The 14,578-nt window shown below is 41.1% G+C and overlaps 1 protein-coding gene across 7 annotated transcripts in view; it reads right to left on the bottom strand.

The window, feature by feature from the left end:
- The window catches only part of MAGI2 (membrane associated guanylate kinase, WW and PDZ domain containing 2), a 1,130,082-nt gene that overhangs the window by 133,701 nt on the left and 981,803 nt on the right, over positions 1–14,578 (bottom strand). For all 7 annotated transcript variants that reach the window (XM_070424553.1, XM_070424554.1, XM_070424557.1 and 4 more), the window contains 2 exons: positions 10,470–10,561; positions 1,737–1,929 (listed from right to left, as the gene is read on the bottom strand). In XM_070424553.1, coding sequence (XP_070280654.1) covers positions 1,737–1,929; positions 10,470–10,561 — 285 coding nt within the window. The remainder of the gene's footprint in view (positions 1–1,736; positions 1,930–10,469; positions 10,562–14,578) is intronic.

The following is a 14,578-nucleotide window of genomic DNA, read 5'->3' as shown; positions in this document are numbered from 1 at the left end:
ATGGCAAGAATACATTTTTGCAGCGTTTGGCATACACTCCAATAGCTTGGGTTGATTAGAGCAAAATTTAATTTGCACTAATCAGCTGGTGGCAAGAGGAGCATGAAATTATGTTGGTGCACTGGTTTTGCACTTTGCAATGTATTTCCTTGTAAACCAGGTATCTTTTTAATTTATCTTTGGGCTACAGAACACATAGCACAGCAAACTTTTTATTGAAAATCACTCTGTGGAGAGAGAGACAGTTAAATATGAATCAAGAAAACACTGTCTTCCTTCTGGCATCTTGCCCAAGAATGAGGTGTTTTACTTCTTTGGGTCAAGTGGGATGGCAGGAATGTCTGCAGATGAATGACACTTCTTAGCAAAGTCTCTGTGTGAGATATATAGCAGTCTCTACTGGTGAGGGCTGACAGTTCTTCTGACTTGCCCTTTTAAATGATTACCCTTGCTCCAAGTCTAGTTTCTAGAAGACGCGAATAGAAAAGGATTTTTTGTTTGACTAATAAACTTTAGCCTCTTGAATCATGCACAGCCTGTGATTAGCCAGTGGCCCTTTTTAAATTCAAATATGGTATAATAATAACACCTATGAAAGACTCCTTCTCCTTATGTTTGGAATGACATTTGCTAAAGGTTGGTTTAACGTCTTTGCATTCACTGGGGATAGAGATGGTGAGAGAGTGAAGAGGGGACTGAAAGTGGTATAAAAAATAAGTCCTAGCCAGGGAGTGAGTCTGCATCATCGCTGACTCTGTGGATTACTGGGCAGGCTGCTGTGCCTCTGGTCTCCGTCTTCTCATCTGTCACCTGAGGGAGCTGCTGTTGCTAAGGGCCCTCCTGAGTCTAGCATTCATCATTCTGTACAAGGAACAGTCAGGGGGTCGAGCAGAAAGCCAGCAGGTCACGGAGGCAGGGGGTGATAAGATAATATTGGTGCTGCTGTTCCTGTGATCTCCGGGGCCAAGCACAGGTGGTGTGGGACTATATTCCCAATGCTATTGCATGCTCTGGTTACAAGAAATAGCGTGATACTTGTAACAGACATATTCCTTAAAATATAAATATCTTTTGTGGAGCTGAGATGGTGAAGAGAGAAATGGAATCACATTATGGCTCCGAGGACTGACTTTTGACAATATCTTTGGTGGATTTTTTTCTGAGGTTGGGAAAATGGAGGTAAAGGGAATAATTACTTCTAATTTATCTGTTTCATAAGTTTGGAGTTATATGAATTGTGTTTGCTCAAAGTGACATACAGCTATATTTATGTAAATCAGGGTAATAATTTTATTGTTACTTTTTATCAGGCTCTACAATGGAAGCTAATTTTCCATCCTTGTTGCCTTATTATGTTATCAAAATGCTGTGGTTTTTGGTTTGTAAACACAATGAGGAACATTTTCAAAAGCCCTATTTTTCACTACTATAATGTTCTTATAACTAGCTTTATCAAAGAGCAAAGAGCATACACATCTTAAATTAGCTCCAGGCTTTGCTAGGAAATTTTAATGACTGCATTGAAAATGTAGGCCTCAAAGACTGCTTGGAATGGTACCAGTGGGGTGGAAATCTGCACTTTCAAAATCAGTTACATTTAGAATATCTAGGTTGTTTTTTCCTCTCATATAATATAGGAACGGATTTAAAATTTTGTTTCAAACATCTTTAGCATGTCTCACAAAAACATCTCACCAGCTCACCTCCAACTCGTGCTGCTGCCTTGAGTTACATACCTCCACATAGCACCTTTCTTCTCACAGTGAGGTTGACCTGCCCGTTCCGGGCCGCGTGGTGCATAAGGTCGATGACATAGCGGTGGGTCTTGCCAGACACTGGAATCCCATCCACATAGACGAGCTCATCTCCAGGGTGCAGGCGGCCATCTCTGTCGGCTGAGCCCATGGCAATGACGGCTCCAATCAAAATCTAAAGAAGCAGTGAGAAGAATAGGGCACGTATGTTTCAAACTTTTTATATACATGTAAGTGTATAAAAACTTGGTGGGAGATTTTATTTCCACATTTTATCCCTTGCTCTAAACCTGAGCATGTACTTGAAAAATGAGAGGCTTAAGAGGTGCCCTCCCAACTCTTCCAGGTTGCTGCCTCCTTCTAGAGAAATAAAAAATATATATATGAAAAAAACTCTGATAAAGGTTCAAAGTATGTTTTGTTTGTTTGTTTGACTTTGAAAAGTGGAAGGTAAATACAATGAAGCAAAACTCATAGTTGGCTTTTCCTAGCTAGTTGACTTACTTAAAAAAAATCTCAGTCAAATCTTCTCCAGATTTCTCTTCCTTCCTTTAATGCTTCCTTCAAGCACTGTCCTTGGCACAAAGGACGTTCTAGTCCTGCCTGTCCCCTAAAAAGCTCTGCTGCTTAGGTGGCTACCATGCCAGGAAACGAGGAGGTACATCTGGGGAAGGTGCATTTTAGTGTAATTTCCTGAACCAGGGAAGGCGATGAAAGGCATAAAGTGAGGGTTCCCACTTCCCATTAGAAGCACTCAACTTACTGCCCATTCGTAAGGCTTTTATCTTTTGCAGAGGAAAGATAATAGTACTTAGAATTTTAATTTTGCTGTTTAACCTATAAACAATTTTTCCAACTCATGAACAAAAGACACCCTTTTTCTTTTGCCAAGTGGCTTAGCCACACAGCATCTAAAGGCAGTAGTTACCATTAGCCTGATAATGTTACAGAGCCGATATTCTAGGTTTCATTTTAAATCTTTATTAAATGGCCACTTGCTCACAGATTGATTTCTTTCAGGTGCAAGAATTTCTTTCAAATCCCAGATCTGTGGATTCCAGCTAATTGGCAGAGTTGCTGCATTGTGACCTGCAGGCTTCATGGCCTCGGGCTGGCAGCACATCCATTCCTTCTGCTTGGACCCACTGCTCAGTGTGGCCTGTCAACATGGCAACCAGACCTTGATGCCCAGGATTCTCAGGTATATGCAAAATTATAATCTGAAGAGTTTTCTTTTTCCTTCGGTCCACAGAGGAATGAAAATTCCCCATCACTGCCACTCCTTTTCATGTATTCCTGGAGGGTGAAGTGAGGAGTAGATTTACTTCTATGTTGAATAGTAGTGCTCCGAGGAGTGGTTCATTATTGATCTCACAGGAAAGGCCTCACATGCCTACCTTAGATTGGCTGTGCAGGGTGGTTTTGTGTCCGCTTGCTTCTGCCATTCTCCATTTTCCCTTATTGTCATGCCAACCTGAATTGATGAGTTTCTTTTTGAAGGTGTTCCAATCTATTCTTCAAAAGTCTCAACCCACTAAGGAGCTTTTCAAATATTTGCTAAGTGCTTTGTGCAAAACCAGTTAAAATGAATGTTTATGTTTCTCCACTGCTGCGTGAAAAGCTGCACTTACCCGGGTTACCCAAAGAAAATGCTTCACCTCCAGATTTCCTGTATGCGTCATGGGAGGGTTTATAGGTGGTTATAGGAAATACATGGCCTGTGAACTTCCCGGCTGGGTAATTATCAACTTTAAGCTATAGTTTTGATTCTAAGTGATCAAAGCGAATCAGGAAACAGGTTACAACTGAGGGAGCCACAGCTGCAACTGGGCCCTCTACAAAGGTCGTAAAAATGAATTTCACATTGGAAAATTCCTATTTGCTGCTAAAGGAAAACAGCAAAGATATACAGATACCCTTGAAGTTATCTTCTGTGCTCTTAGCTTCACATCATCTTTTACCAGGAAAATCCTTGTCAAGCTGCTTTTCTGCGGTATTGCAATGGTATGAGGTACTCTCCTCTCTAATTAATTCATTAATCCAGCAAATCTTCATTGAGCCCAAGGATACTTTTAGGTGTCAGGAATCCAGCAGTGAACAATACACAAAAGTCCTGCCTGACAGAGCTTCCATTCTAGTGGTAGGACAATAATCAATATAATAACTGTGTGACTATGTTATATTTAGCAGGCATGTATTATGGAAAAATACGGCAAGGTCAGGTGGTGGGAGAGTGTCAGCCACATGGCTGAGGTGGTGCTGGAGTTGATTAGAGCAGGCCTCAGTGAGAAGTGGACATTTGAGCAAAGACTGAAATTCAGTCACATTTTTTAAAAATGTGAAACTTGAATCTTCCACCTTTTAGTTTGTTGGATCAAATAGGATATATTTACTTCTAAATAAACTATATCCAATTAATACTTCAATTGAATATCTAAATAAACTGTATGTATTCAATATATTTCAATATGTAATATTGTATAATTATTCTATGTATACATATTACTATATAATTACATTATATAATCCATCCTCTACCTTGTTTCAAAAAGAGTTTGCCAGCGTCATTAAACAAACTTTAATCGAGTTGAGCCTGGGGAACTGGAGAAGGCATCAGAGATGCTTGTCCTGGGACATCTGTATTAGTTACATTCGCTCATTCCACCAGGAACCTCCACCTTTGCTGGGAAGAAGCTGGCCACATGCGCGCACTGTCACTTCTGGCTGTCAGGCGGCTTTGTTCTTAGCCTTTGGCTCTTTGCACCTTCATGCATTTTATTTCACTGCGGACACAGAGCCAGCTCTATGTGTCCCTCTATTCAGGGAAAAATCCACAACACTTTCTCTTTATTTTTAATATGCTTTATTTTGAATATGTTTAGTTTCTTTCCCGTCTGCCACTGTAACCGCAGGTAACTGCAGGGACTAGATAATCTGTGATTCCTTTTGCACTGTAATTCATATTGGCTTCCCAATGTATATACCATGTTCATTTCAGCTCTTGAAAACATGCCTCAGGGTACCTGATCCCTTGTCAGTAGTTCTCAAAGTTTGGGGTGTGTGTGAATCACCCAGTGAGTCTGTTAAAACAGACTTTTGGACCTCCCCTTGAGAGTCTGATTCTGCAGGCCTGGGGTGGAACCTGAGATTCTGCATGTTTAACAAGCTCCCAGAGGTTGCTGGATGCTTCTGGTCTGTTATCACACTTTGAGTAGCAATATTCTGAGTATTCCCACTTGGTCCAATGGCCAGAGGCTCTGTGGTCTCACGGTCATGTTCCAAGTCTGCTGAAGGACTCTCCCTCTGGTGCTCGCCTCAACTCCCTGCCCGGCCACACCTGTCACTCTCCAGGTCTGCTGAGGGATGCCCCCTTGAGTGCATGGTCTGGGCTCCCTGACCCATCAGGCTACATTTTCCTTCCGGGCTTGCTGACCGAGCCTTCCCAGCCAACACTGGCCTTGCTCCTTCTGGCCTCACCGTATTCTTCAGCCTCTGCGGACCCCTAGTCCCGCTCATTCGCTTTCTCAGTGTTCCTGGAGGAGTTCTTTACCCTGCCTCTATTGCTTCGGGTCTGAAGGAAGAGCTTTTATGGCAAAACAGACCAAGAAAGATTCCCCGCACCCCCATACACACACACATTGAAAGAACAACTCACCCGTGGCATTATCTTTCCAATTGCCTTCTCTAAAAAACAAAAGAATTATAAACAACTCTACAACTCCAATTTGTTTTACAGGTTGTGAGGACACGGAACAAAGCAGAATGTTTGATATGAAATAATAGCAATTCACATTCAAGTGTCTGCTATCCCAGTAGGTCGGGGGCAAAAATGAACACAAAAAAGAAAACAAAAACAAATAGCAGAGAAACAAAATGAAAGTCACCTCTGCAGCCCTTTTAATTCTTTCCTGCCCTACCTCATGCTAGTCCAATCCCAGCGGATCTGATCTGCAACAATCAGAGCCCAGGACAACTTGTTCTCTCCCCCCCACAACCCCCCCACCAATGTGCCCCCGACTCCTGTACCAAGGAGTGTGCCTGTCATGACCTCTCTCTTCTTCAACAGCTCTCCTCCACACAGGCCCTTCTCCGCTGCAGTGTTCCCCAAGTCCCTCCATCTTGATGCCTTTCCATCTCTTTTCAGCTCACAGGTGGAAACCTCAGTTTTGTTCCTTTCTGGCACTTTTTCATTTCTTTCTATTTCTATTGTTATTTAACTGTGAAAAGTATTTCCTCTTGCAGGAAAAATGCCCACATGCTTTGTCTGAGCTGGAGTCCCGCTGTGCATTATTTGCCATAAGCGGTGTTGTCGTGTTTAATGTGCACCCTGAGATGTCAATACCATTGCGTCTATATGGAGGCCGAAACCCATTTGAGGTAATTTAGGAGACCTCCTGTGGTTGGGGACCAAGTCACCTCCCGTGCCTCTCCCTTTGTAGCCCGCCAGCAATTAAATGACGCGAGCGCATTCTGTGTGCGGATTATCTTTGGACTTACAATGGAGGGAGGCAGGAAGGAAGGGCTCATGCGAGACCTTTACTGGAGACCTTTACTGGACTCGCTCTTCCTCCTATGGTCCTTCTGAGGTGCAGTACTCTGGTCTTCAAGACATTACTTTCGGGCTTTGCTGGCTTGAGGGAGATTTAGGCTTCTACTTTATGGCTGGGCTGTCAGAATTGCAGCTTGCAGCCTGAGCGTGTCTTAAATCATTTGAATGAAAGAATAAGCCAGAATAAACCTAAATAAACACAACAAGGATAACCAGCAAATCCATGTAATCGGAGGAGGCTTATCGTAAATACTAGATGCCTGCCCACTAAAGGTAGAAAGGTGTCCTGAGGCTGGGTGGTGACCATGGCTGCATTCACACACCTGAGTTTCCATTAGAGCAATAGGTGCTCCATTTGGGTATCAATTCTATTGAATCTGTGCTGGGCAAAGTTCAGCCAGAACTCTCCCTTCCTGAGCTAGCTGAGACTAGGCCTTTCCTGTGACTGGCATGTAAGCCCCACTGCTTGTGGGGAGGGGGAGACCAGTGAAGACAGTATTTCCTGAATGTGGTGCTAGTTTATCCCCAAAGCAGACTATGAGGCTATGGGGAAGCCCAGCAAATGTAAGAACTGTGCACTGAAAACACTGCATTGAAGTAAGCGTCATAGGGAGAATGGAAATGTTCTTGTTTTTCCCTACATTTATGTGACAACTTAATCTTTCATTTGTATTTATATGGAAGAGAAGGAACCCAATAATATTTTCAGTAGTAGGGCCAATTAAAACCATAATCTGGCCCTGGTTGAAGAGTCCTTTGGTGCAAAGTATTCACCTTTCAAATTTTTTTTTTCTATCTAATCTTCTGGGAAGGGAGTTTCAGAGATAATAAACAAAATAAATAACACAGGCATTACGGAGTTTTGGGAACTGTGGCCATGCTTAGCCTAAAACGGTCCACTGCTTAGCTCCAGCCAGTTGTCATGGAGAAAGGCAAGCTCAATGTTGCCAGATGTATTTTTCAAGAGAAGGTGGAAATTTGAATTTTTAAATGTGTGAGATTAGTTGATGCATAGCAATTTTAAAGCGCTGGCAGAGCTAAACAAAGCATGCTGTAGGGCCACCAGGACACATACCTATTTCTAAGGATTAGGTTATTTTAATTCTACATAGCCTGCTGGATTAGAAGCCTCAAAATATGTATACTCCAGATCGTATTTATTCTGACAAGCTCAGGCGGCAGTTTCGGTTTGGCTAAGAGGACTCTCTTAAATTCCACTTAATAATCACTTATTGTGCCAGGCTTTCTGCTAGGCTTGGGAGACACAAACACCATCAAAACACAGGCGTGCCTCCAAGGAGCTCACAGATTGGTAAGGGCAAGTGTGTCCGTCAGTGCGTCCTGGAACAAACAGGGACCTCATCTTTCTGGTGGTGACCCCTTACGTTGTTAAGGTTGAGGCATTATGTTAGTTTAAGTACAATGGGTTCTATGTGGATTTAACCTTAAATGCTTGACAAAAGTCTCAACTATCACACAGTCTCCCACAAAATGCTATCAAAATCACCTTAGTTTTAGTTTGGACACAGTTTCGTTTTGTTTCCTTCATTTGGTATTTTCATGTTCAGCATATGGCTGTGAAATAAAGAATTTGGCCTCAGTCCAAAGAGAGGTCTGGCCTTTCCTGAAAGGTACCCCTATACTCTTGGACCAGGAGTATCTTAGTTTCCATGGTGAGCCCTTTGGGCCATACCTGAGAGTTTAGGCTAATGAGGAGGCTCATGGTGGGCACCTGATATAGGTTATGCTAAGGAGATGACTCAGGGTGGAGCCAGCCATCCCAACGGTCTTAGGGTGGGAGCTGACGATGCCAGGACAACCAGCCATGTAATTAGAAGCTTGGGTCTTTGAGCCACGTGATAGCAGCCTGACATTCTAAAAGGTTGAGCTCAACCACTTGGGCGATGATTCCATCAATCATGCGCTCATAATAAAACCCCAAACTCTGGACACAAAAACTTGGGTGAGCATCCCTGGTTGGCAATCCTGAGTGGATTGATGCTGGGACGGTAACACGATCCTGAGGAAGATGGAAGCTTGCCGGAAGCCGGTCCATCCTTGCTGCTTGACACAGTCACTGCAGGAAAGAAACATCTGCACAGCATATGTTTCAAGGGACCTGGCATATATAGCATATTGTTCTTAATATGTTTGCTCTCCTTAGTGCCATGTGTTTTAACCAAGGTCACCTCTCTGAGAAAGGTTGTTTCCTCAGGTGGGGATTTTTCCCTGAGGTTAGGGAGGGGATACAACCCCTTAATTAAGTGCCAGGCGGGTAGTTAAGCTACATAATCTTTACTCCCTGGAATGGAGATAAGAAACACCCTAACCTTTGTAATAGAAATTGACAGGATTAAAATCGGCTGGTATAAATACGGATGTAACAAGACAATAAACGTCAGATCCTAACCAGAACCTAGCCAGAGAATATGGCAAAAGATCCTGGACAGAACCTGGCTACAGAACTTCACTGGAGAACCTAGACAGAACATGGCAAAAGAACCTGGATAGAACCTGGCTAAAGAACCTGGTGACTGAACCTGGCTGGAGAACCTGGAGAACCTGGCTGGAGAACCTAGCGAGAGAACATGGCACCAGAACTTGGTTGGAGATCCTGACCAGAACATGGTTGGAGTTCCTAACCAGAACTTCGCTGGAGAACCTAGCTACAGAACCTAGCTGGAGAACCTAGAAAACCTAGCAAGAGAGAACTTGGCTGGAGGACCTAGACAGAACTTGGCTGGAGATCCTGGCTAGAGATCCTGGCTAGGCTGCTGATCAACTGAATGCTGACTCCATGTCATTCCTTCTTCACCGACTCTGTCCACACCTATGGGGACCCCTGGACCTGCTGGGGTTGGACCCCAGCAGAAGCTTCACATTTATAACCCTCCAGACTTGGTCCTATGTTCCTCTTCTTTTGGATGATTCTAATTTGTTCTCATTCACTATAATAAAACTGTAATCCTAAGTATAGCACTTTCCTGAGTTCTGTGAGTTGTTCTAATGAATGATTGAATCCGGAGAAGGCCGTGGGGACCCCCAAATTTGTAGCTGGTGTCTGAACTGAAGGTATTATCGTAGAGATTCTTCCCTCAACTTTGCAGTTTAGAGAACTGAGATCTCAACCTGGAGTTTGGCTAACTGGGTAATGTCACATTTTTCATTTATGGGGCACTAAAGGGTAATAAAAAAAAGAAAAGATGAAGTCCTGCTTTAAAGGAAGTTAAAATCCCACTAATTAAACTAAATGGGAAGCCTATGAACATGTTAGAGAGCAATCAGAAGCTAACTCAGAAAGGAATCCTGGAGAGGCCAAGATTTTAAATGTTTAGTATATGAAGGAACTGGATACTATTTTCAATTCTATAGATAGACTAAGATGAGTTGTAGGACAGCCTGGTGCTTACCAGAGGGGTAGGGATTGAAGGAGACTACTAGACTTTGTGTGGTGAGCACACAATGCAACACACAGATGGTGTATTATAGAATTGTACGCCTGAAACTTATATGATGTTATTAACCAATTTTATCCCAATAAGTTTGACAAAAGAGAAAGATGAGTTATAGGGAGGAAAGATTTCTCCAGAGCCTCCCCAAATTCCCAATATTGTTCCAAATGAAGCTGATTTTGTGAACATCTTATGATAATCTCTTAATTCAAATCGGGTTGAAATTCTGCAGCCTTGAGCTTGCTCTTGCTTCTGTTTATCACGGTGTTTTCTCTCCCCAGTGGTTTTGATTGAAAACACACATAATTCTGTTGTTCCAAGTCATCTCTTCACACGTATCTTCTGTCATATTGCATGTGTGTTTACCTGTGAGCTGCTGCCCGGAGAGATCAGTGGTTGGTCCAATACAATTAAGTAATTGAAATATTCAAGAAAAATTTAAACTATTCTAAGAAAGAGTAATGTCCCTTTCTTAATATAATGTGCATTAACGGTGTGTAGGCATGGAAATACTGGCATATTCTGAGAACTTAAATATGAAAAAAACCGCCCAAACCTCAATTTTTTTATGTGCATCCTAAAAAATTTCCTTTCAGATGTCATTCACAATGATAGTTCCTCTGATGCACACACACACACACACACACACACACACACACACACACACACACACACTATAGCCCAAAGTGTGGACATAAAGAAGATTCAACTTACAGGCTGTCCAGGCTCATCTCCTCCGAGAATTCTGAAGCCAAATCCAGACTCCATCCTACGAAGATGAACATCCAGCTCCTTATAATCTGGACCTGGCATAAAGGAGATCCCATGAATACTGAATCCTGCCTCCTCCCCACCCCCTGACGGACTGAACACACCAATGATAAAGTAATTTTGTGGATATGATTAATGCGTGGAGAATAAAAAAGGTATTGCACCGAAAAGTAGGTATTCCAAAATTAGTCAGTCTGAATTAACAGTGACCAGCCAAGGCAGAAAGAGAACACAAATTTTCTGGGTGAAAAAAAAATGATGCCTCTATAATTCTTTATTTTTCTGAAAGCATTCAGATTATCCTTAAGAAGATTGGCTGTCACTTTGAGCATGTTCACTCTGACTAAATGATTATTTTAGAAATATGAGAGAACAAATGGCAACATCTTGGAACTACCTAATGAAATTTACCTAGTAATTGACTAATATTTGTTTATAACTTGATGCATTCAGTTTAGTGTGTGCGGGGGGAGGGAAGCAGAGAATGGGTTATAAAATAATGCCTAGCAAAAGTCATTTCTTTTAAAATTGTAGCAGTTATAAAATAATAGAATTTAAACTTTTCTGTATTGAGTTTTGAGTAAAGTTTTTATTTTCTGACTAACTCCTTCAGGTTTTTTAAAATTTAGGGGTAGAAATTCACCTAATTCTAAGTGGACTCTTAACCTTCAAACATTTTGAAACGTGGAAGCCATTAGTAGATTCACTATTGACTTCATTAGTGTTTTCAGAGTAAACTACAAGAGGGTACTTTTTTGCAGTTAGCTGAAAGAATAGAAATATACTGAAAAATAAGCTGGGAAACTCTCTCGAATGTCATTTTTTTCAAGTTTATAATAAATAAACTAAAACTACAAGAAATCTTTTGACTATTTAAATATAATTTATGCTTTTCCCCCTTCCTCAGGGGAAAAGTCTCACCGAGTTGTACATACATACTTTCATGGTCACTGTTAGGATGTCAATGGATGAGTAGCAACTTTGGGGAATACTTCATGCCATCCTTTGCTTAAGAAGTATTTGGTGATCTCTGGCCTTAATAGTTTAAAGGAGATATTAGAACTGATAGAAGCAAATATTAAGTTAAATTCTCTTTGCTTAAACAGGATGGTTTTGGAAATTGGGGTGAGATTTCAGAGAATCCTTTTGGGATAGGAAGCTATGTCTGGACCACTCAGTAGTCATAGTTGAGAGACAGACTCAACGACTAAGAAAAAACTCAAAGAAGACTAACCAATTGGATCTCCACATCCATGAGTCATCCCTTATGAATTGTATAATCATTCCTATTTTAAAGATGAGATAACTTAAGATAATTCAATTCCTATCAAATAGTTAATTAGAGCTGGGTGATAAAAGGTAAAAAACAAACAAACTTTGCCCTACACTATACAATTCACAATTGACTTTTGAACTCAGTTTATCCTGGGATCTATAATATCACATATGAAGTCACATATTGCGGTGTGTGCTAAGCTTTTGGGACTCTGGAGGCAGGTGGAGCAGCCCTGCACAATCACAGCAGAAACCTGTACGTCTCCCAAGAGAGGAAGAAAGGCCAGAGGAGAAAGGAAGATGACAGATTATGTCAAATCCCTGTTCAAACCTCTAAAAGTTGGTTGTGAGATGATTGCTCCCAGCAATCTCCTCTTTCAGTTACTTTTAGCTTAGAGGACTCTAGATTATGTATACATAAAAAATTCAAAGAGAGCATGACATATTTTTGGCACTTAAAATAGTAGAGCTAGAATGTATTTAAGGAGAACATTCAATCTATTCTCATAAATATTCTCATTTTTGCATTGCTGGTGAGTATGGTAAGTGGGAAATTGTTCCTCTAATAGCTTCAGCTCTAATCTACATAGCATGAGGAACTGTAAGAGTCTAAGAGGAGTTAATTGTGTGATTCATTTTATTTACTAAATAAAACTTTCCCCAAGCAAAAGCGGAAATTATGACAATCCCAGCAACGCAAGGGAGTTGTCTTATGTTAGAGAATGCTGTGATTCCTGGGGCACTGGAAAGCTTTTCCTAAATAAATGACTCTTTTTTTTCAGTAGAAAAATGTAGATATTAGGTAGTTAATTTTATTTAACTCTGAAGAACAGATGTGAGTGGGGCGTCCATCCTCCTCCTATTTTGTGCACATTTTGGTGACATTAGCATCTTCTGATCGTTGCTCTTTCACTTTGATTTAAAACATACGGTGATATGTGTCAACCATGTCATCTCCACCCTCTGGTTTACCAAGCAGAAGAGGACCAGCTCATGGTACACGAGCAAGCAGAGAGAGGACAAAAGAGACCCATTAGAAAAGTGTGCCAGCAGATGTGCTTTATTTTCTGTTTCTTTGTTAATTTTGAACACAGACTCAGAGCCTGCAGGGCACGGAAACTTTAGAGAAATAGTCAACTGGAAAAAAAAGTTTAAATGATAGATTGTGCCTTAAAGCAGTAGTATTTTTCTTTTTTAGGGAAAATAAGAACTTTTAGAAAGATAATTTTTCTTTGGTTTATCCCTCTACCCCCCAATTTGAGTCTGCCTTTAGAAAAATAACTACAATTACGTGCATGAGGCTGGGAGACATTACTCTTTTTCCTTCCTGCTTTGTTAGCTCTCTGGAAAGTTTATGATGTTTTTGATATTTTCCTTTAGTTGCTCTTCTGGCCTGATGTCATGTTTAAAATGATGTTATGCTTCATCTCTTCTGTTAATGTAAGAACTTAATGCAAAGAAATCCAAGGGCCAACTCTTCACTCCATTGGGACAGGATTTAACAACCACCACACCTCCCCTTGGTTGAATTGAAAACCATGCACCTAGAAGGTTGTTAGATGAAGGGGTCTGGCAGGCACCTAGTGGGACCTCAGTCATTTAGGATGTCACTCAACCATGCCCCCACCAACATCCTTTTTTCCTCATCTACTTTCTTATTTATTCTATTTCCATGCTCTTTTTCCCTTTTTCCTCAGCTCTTTTTACAGAACTGTCAGGGATACTCTCAAGATGAGGCAGGGGTTGTGAAGAAATGGACTAAGGAGAAACAGAATACTCTTTGGACATTGGTGTGGAATGGCCAGGCATGGTCAGTGTTCTCCCTTAGAAGCCAGGGCAAGGGTCCTTGGGCATTATGAAATAAAGCAGCTTAAGATACTCATCTAAGATTCCTCACCACCATGGAAAACTATAGGAATGGAATTTAAAAGTCCGGATTTACCCTGGGCTCCCACTAATATTGAAAAAGCAAACACATTCAAAAGTAGCAAATGGTGGCCACATCCAGGTATCAGGACAACTTTCCTCATAATAAAGTAGAATTTCAAAGCTGATTCTTATTTCCCACTAAGACTCCAGGAAGGTGTCAATGTTATATATACCTTGGTCTAGATTTTGAAAGATATGGCTTTGTGCACAATTTTAGGGAAAAGGATGGGTGACTAAACACAACTGATTAATTTTATGAATGATTCAAGCTTCAAAATGCAAAGAACAGCATTTTTTTATGGATTAATTTGGCACATGGGATGCTGCTGTAAACATGTCAATTAAATTTTGGTACTTGAATCCCCTTTCGTGTTTTAATTAAAGCATAAGTACCACGAGCTTATTATCAGTTTGGCACAGAGACTGAATTCATTCAATTTTTCCTTCTGGAAAGAACATTAATTTTTTGGCATTTCTTTGTAAAGAGGTCTAGGGAAGAAAGTACGAGGATGGAATCAGGAATCATAGGTGGTTATTAAGTTGTCTCTGGCTGCTGGGTTTCCAATGCACTCCAAATGCAGAGTGAGTTAAACAGGAATTAAATAGTTTCTATTGCTCGAGTATAACATTACCAGATAAGTAGCTAACACATTTTTGTCTTAAAAGAATCCCTTTTCTTTACTTTTTCCCTTTATACCTTTGGTAATGTGAATGTGGTGAGATATGTTTCCGCTGTAGTAGAAGCCATCTCCTACTCTATTTAGTTCTCTCCCTCATCCTTCAAATAAACTCAGATGTCCCCATCTTAAATACCCGCTACTTACCTACCCATTTCTCTCTGGGAAGAG

The sequence above is a fragment of the Myotis yumanensis genome, unplaced genomic scaffold (assembly GCF_028538775.1).
Source record: "Myotis yumanensis isolate MYYU_CA2020_CCGP unplaced genomic scaffold, mMyoYum1.0.hap1 SCAF_9, whole genome shotgun sequence".
Taxonomy (NCBI): domain Eukaryota; kingdom Metazoa; phylum Chordata; class Mammalia; order Chiroptera; family Vespertilionidae; genus Myotis; species Myotis yumanensis.
This window is presented reverse-complemented; position numbering and strand designations above follow the sequence as displayed.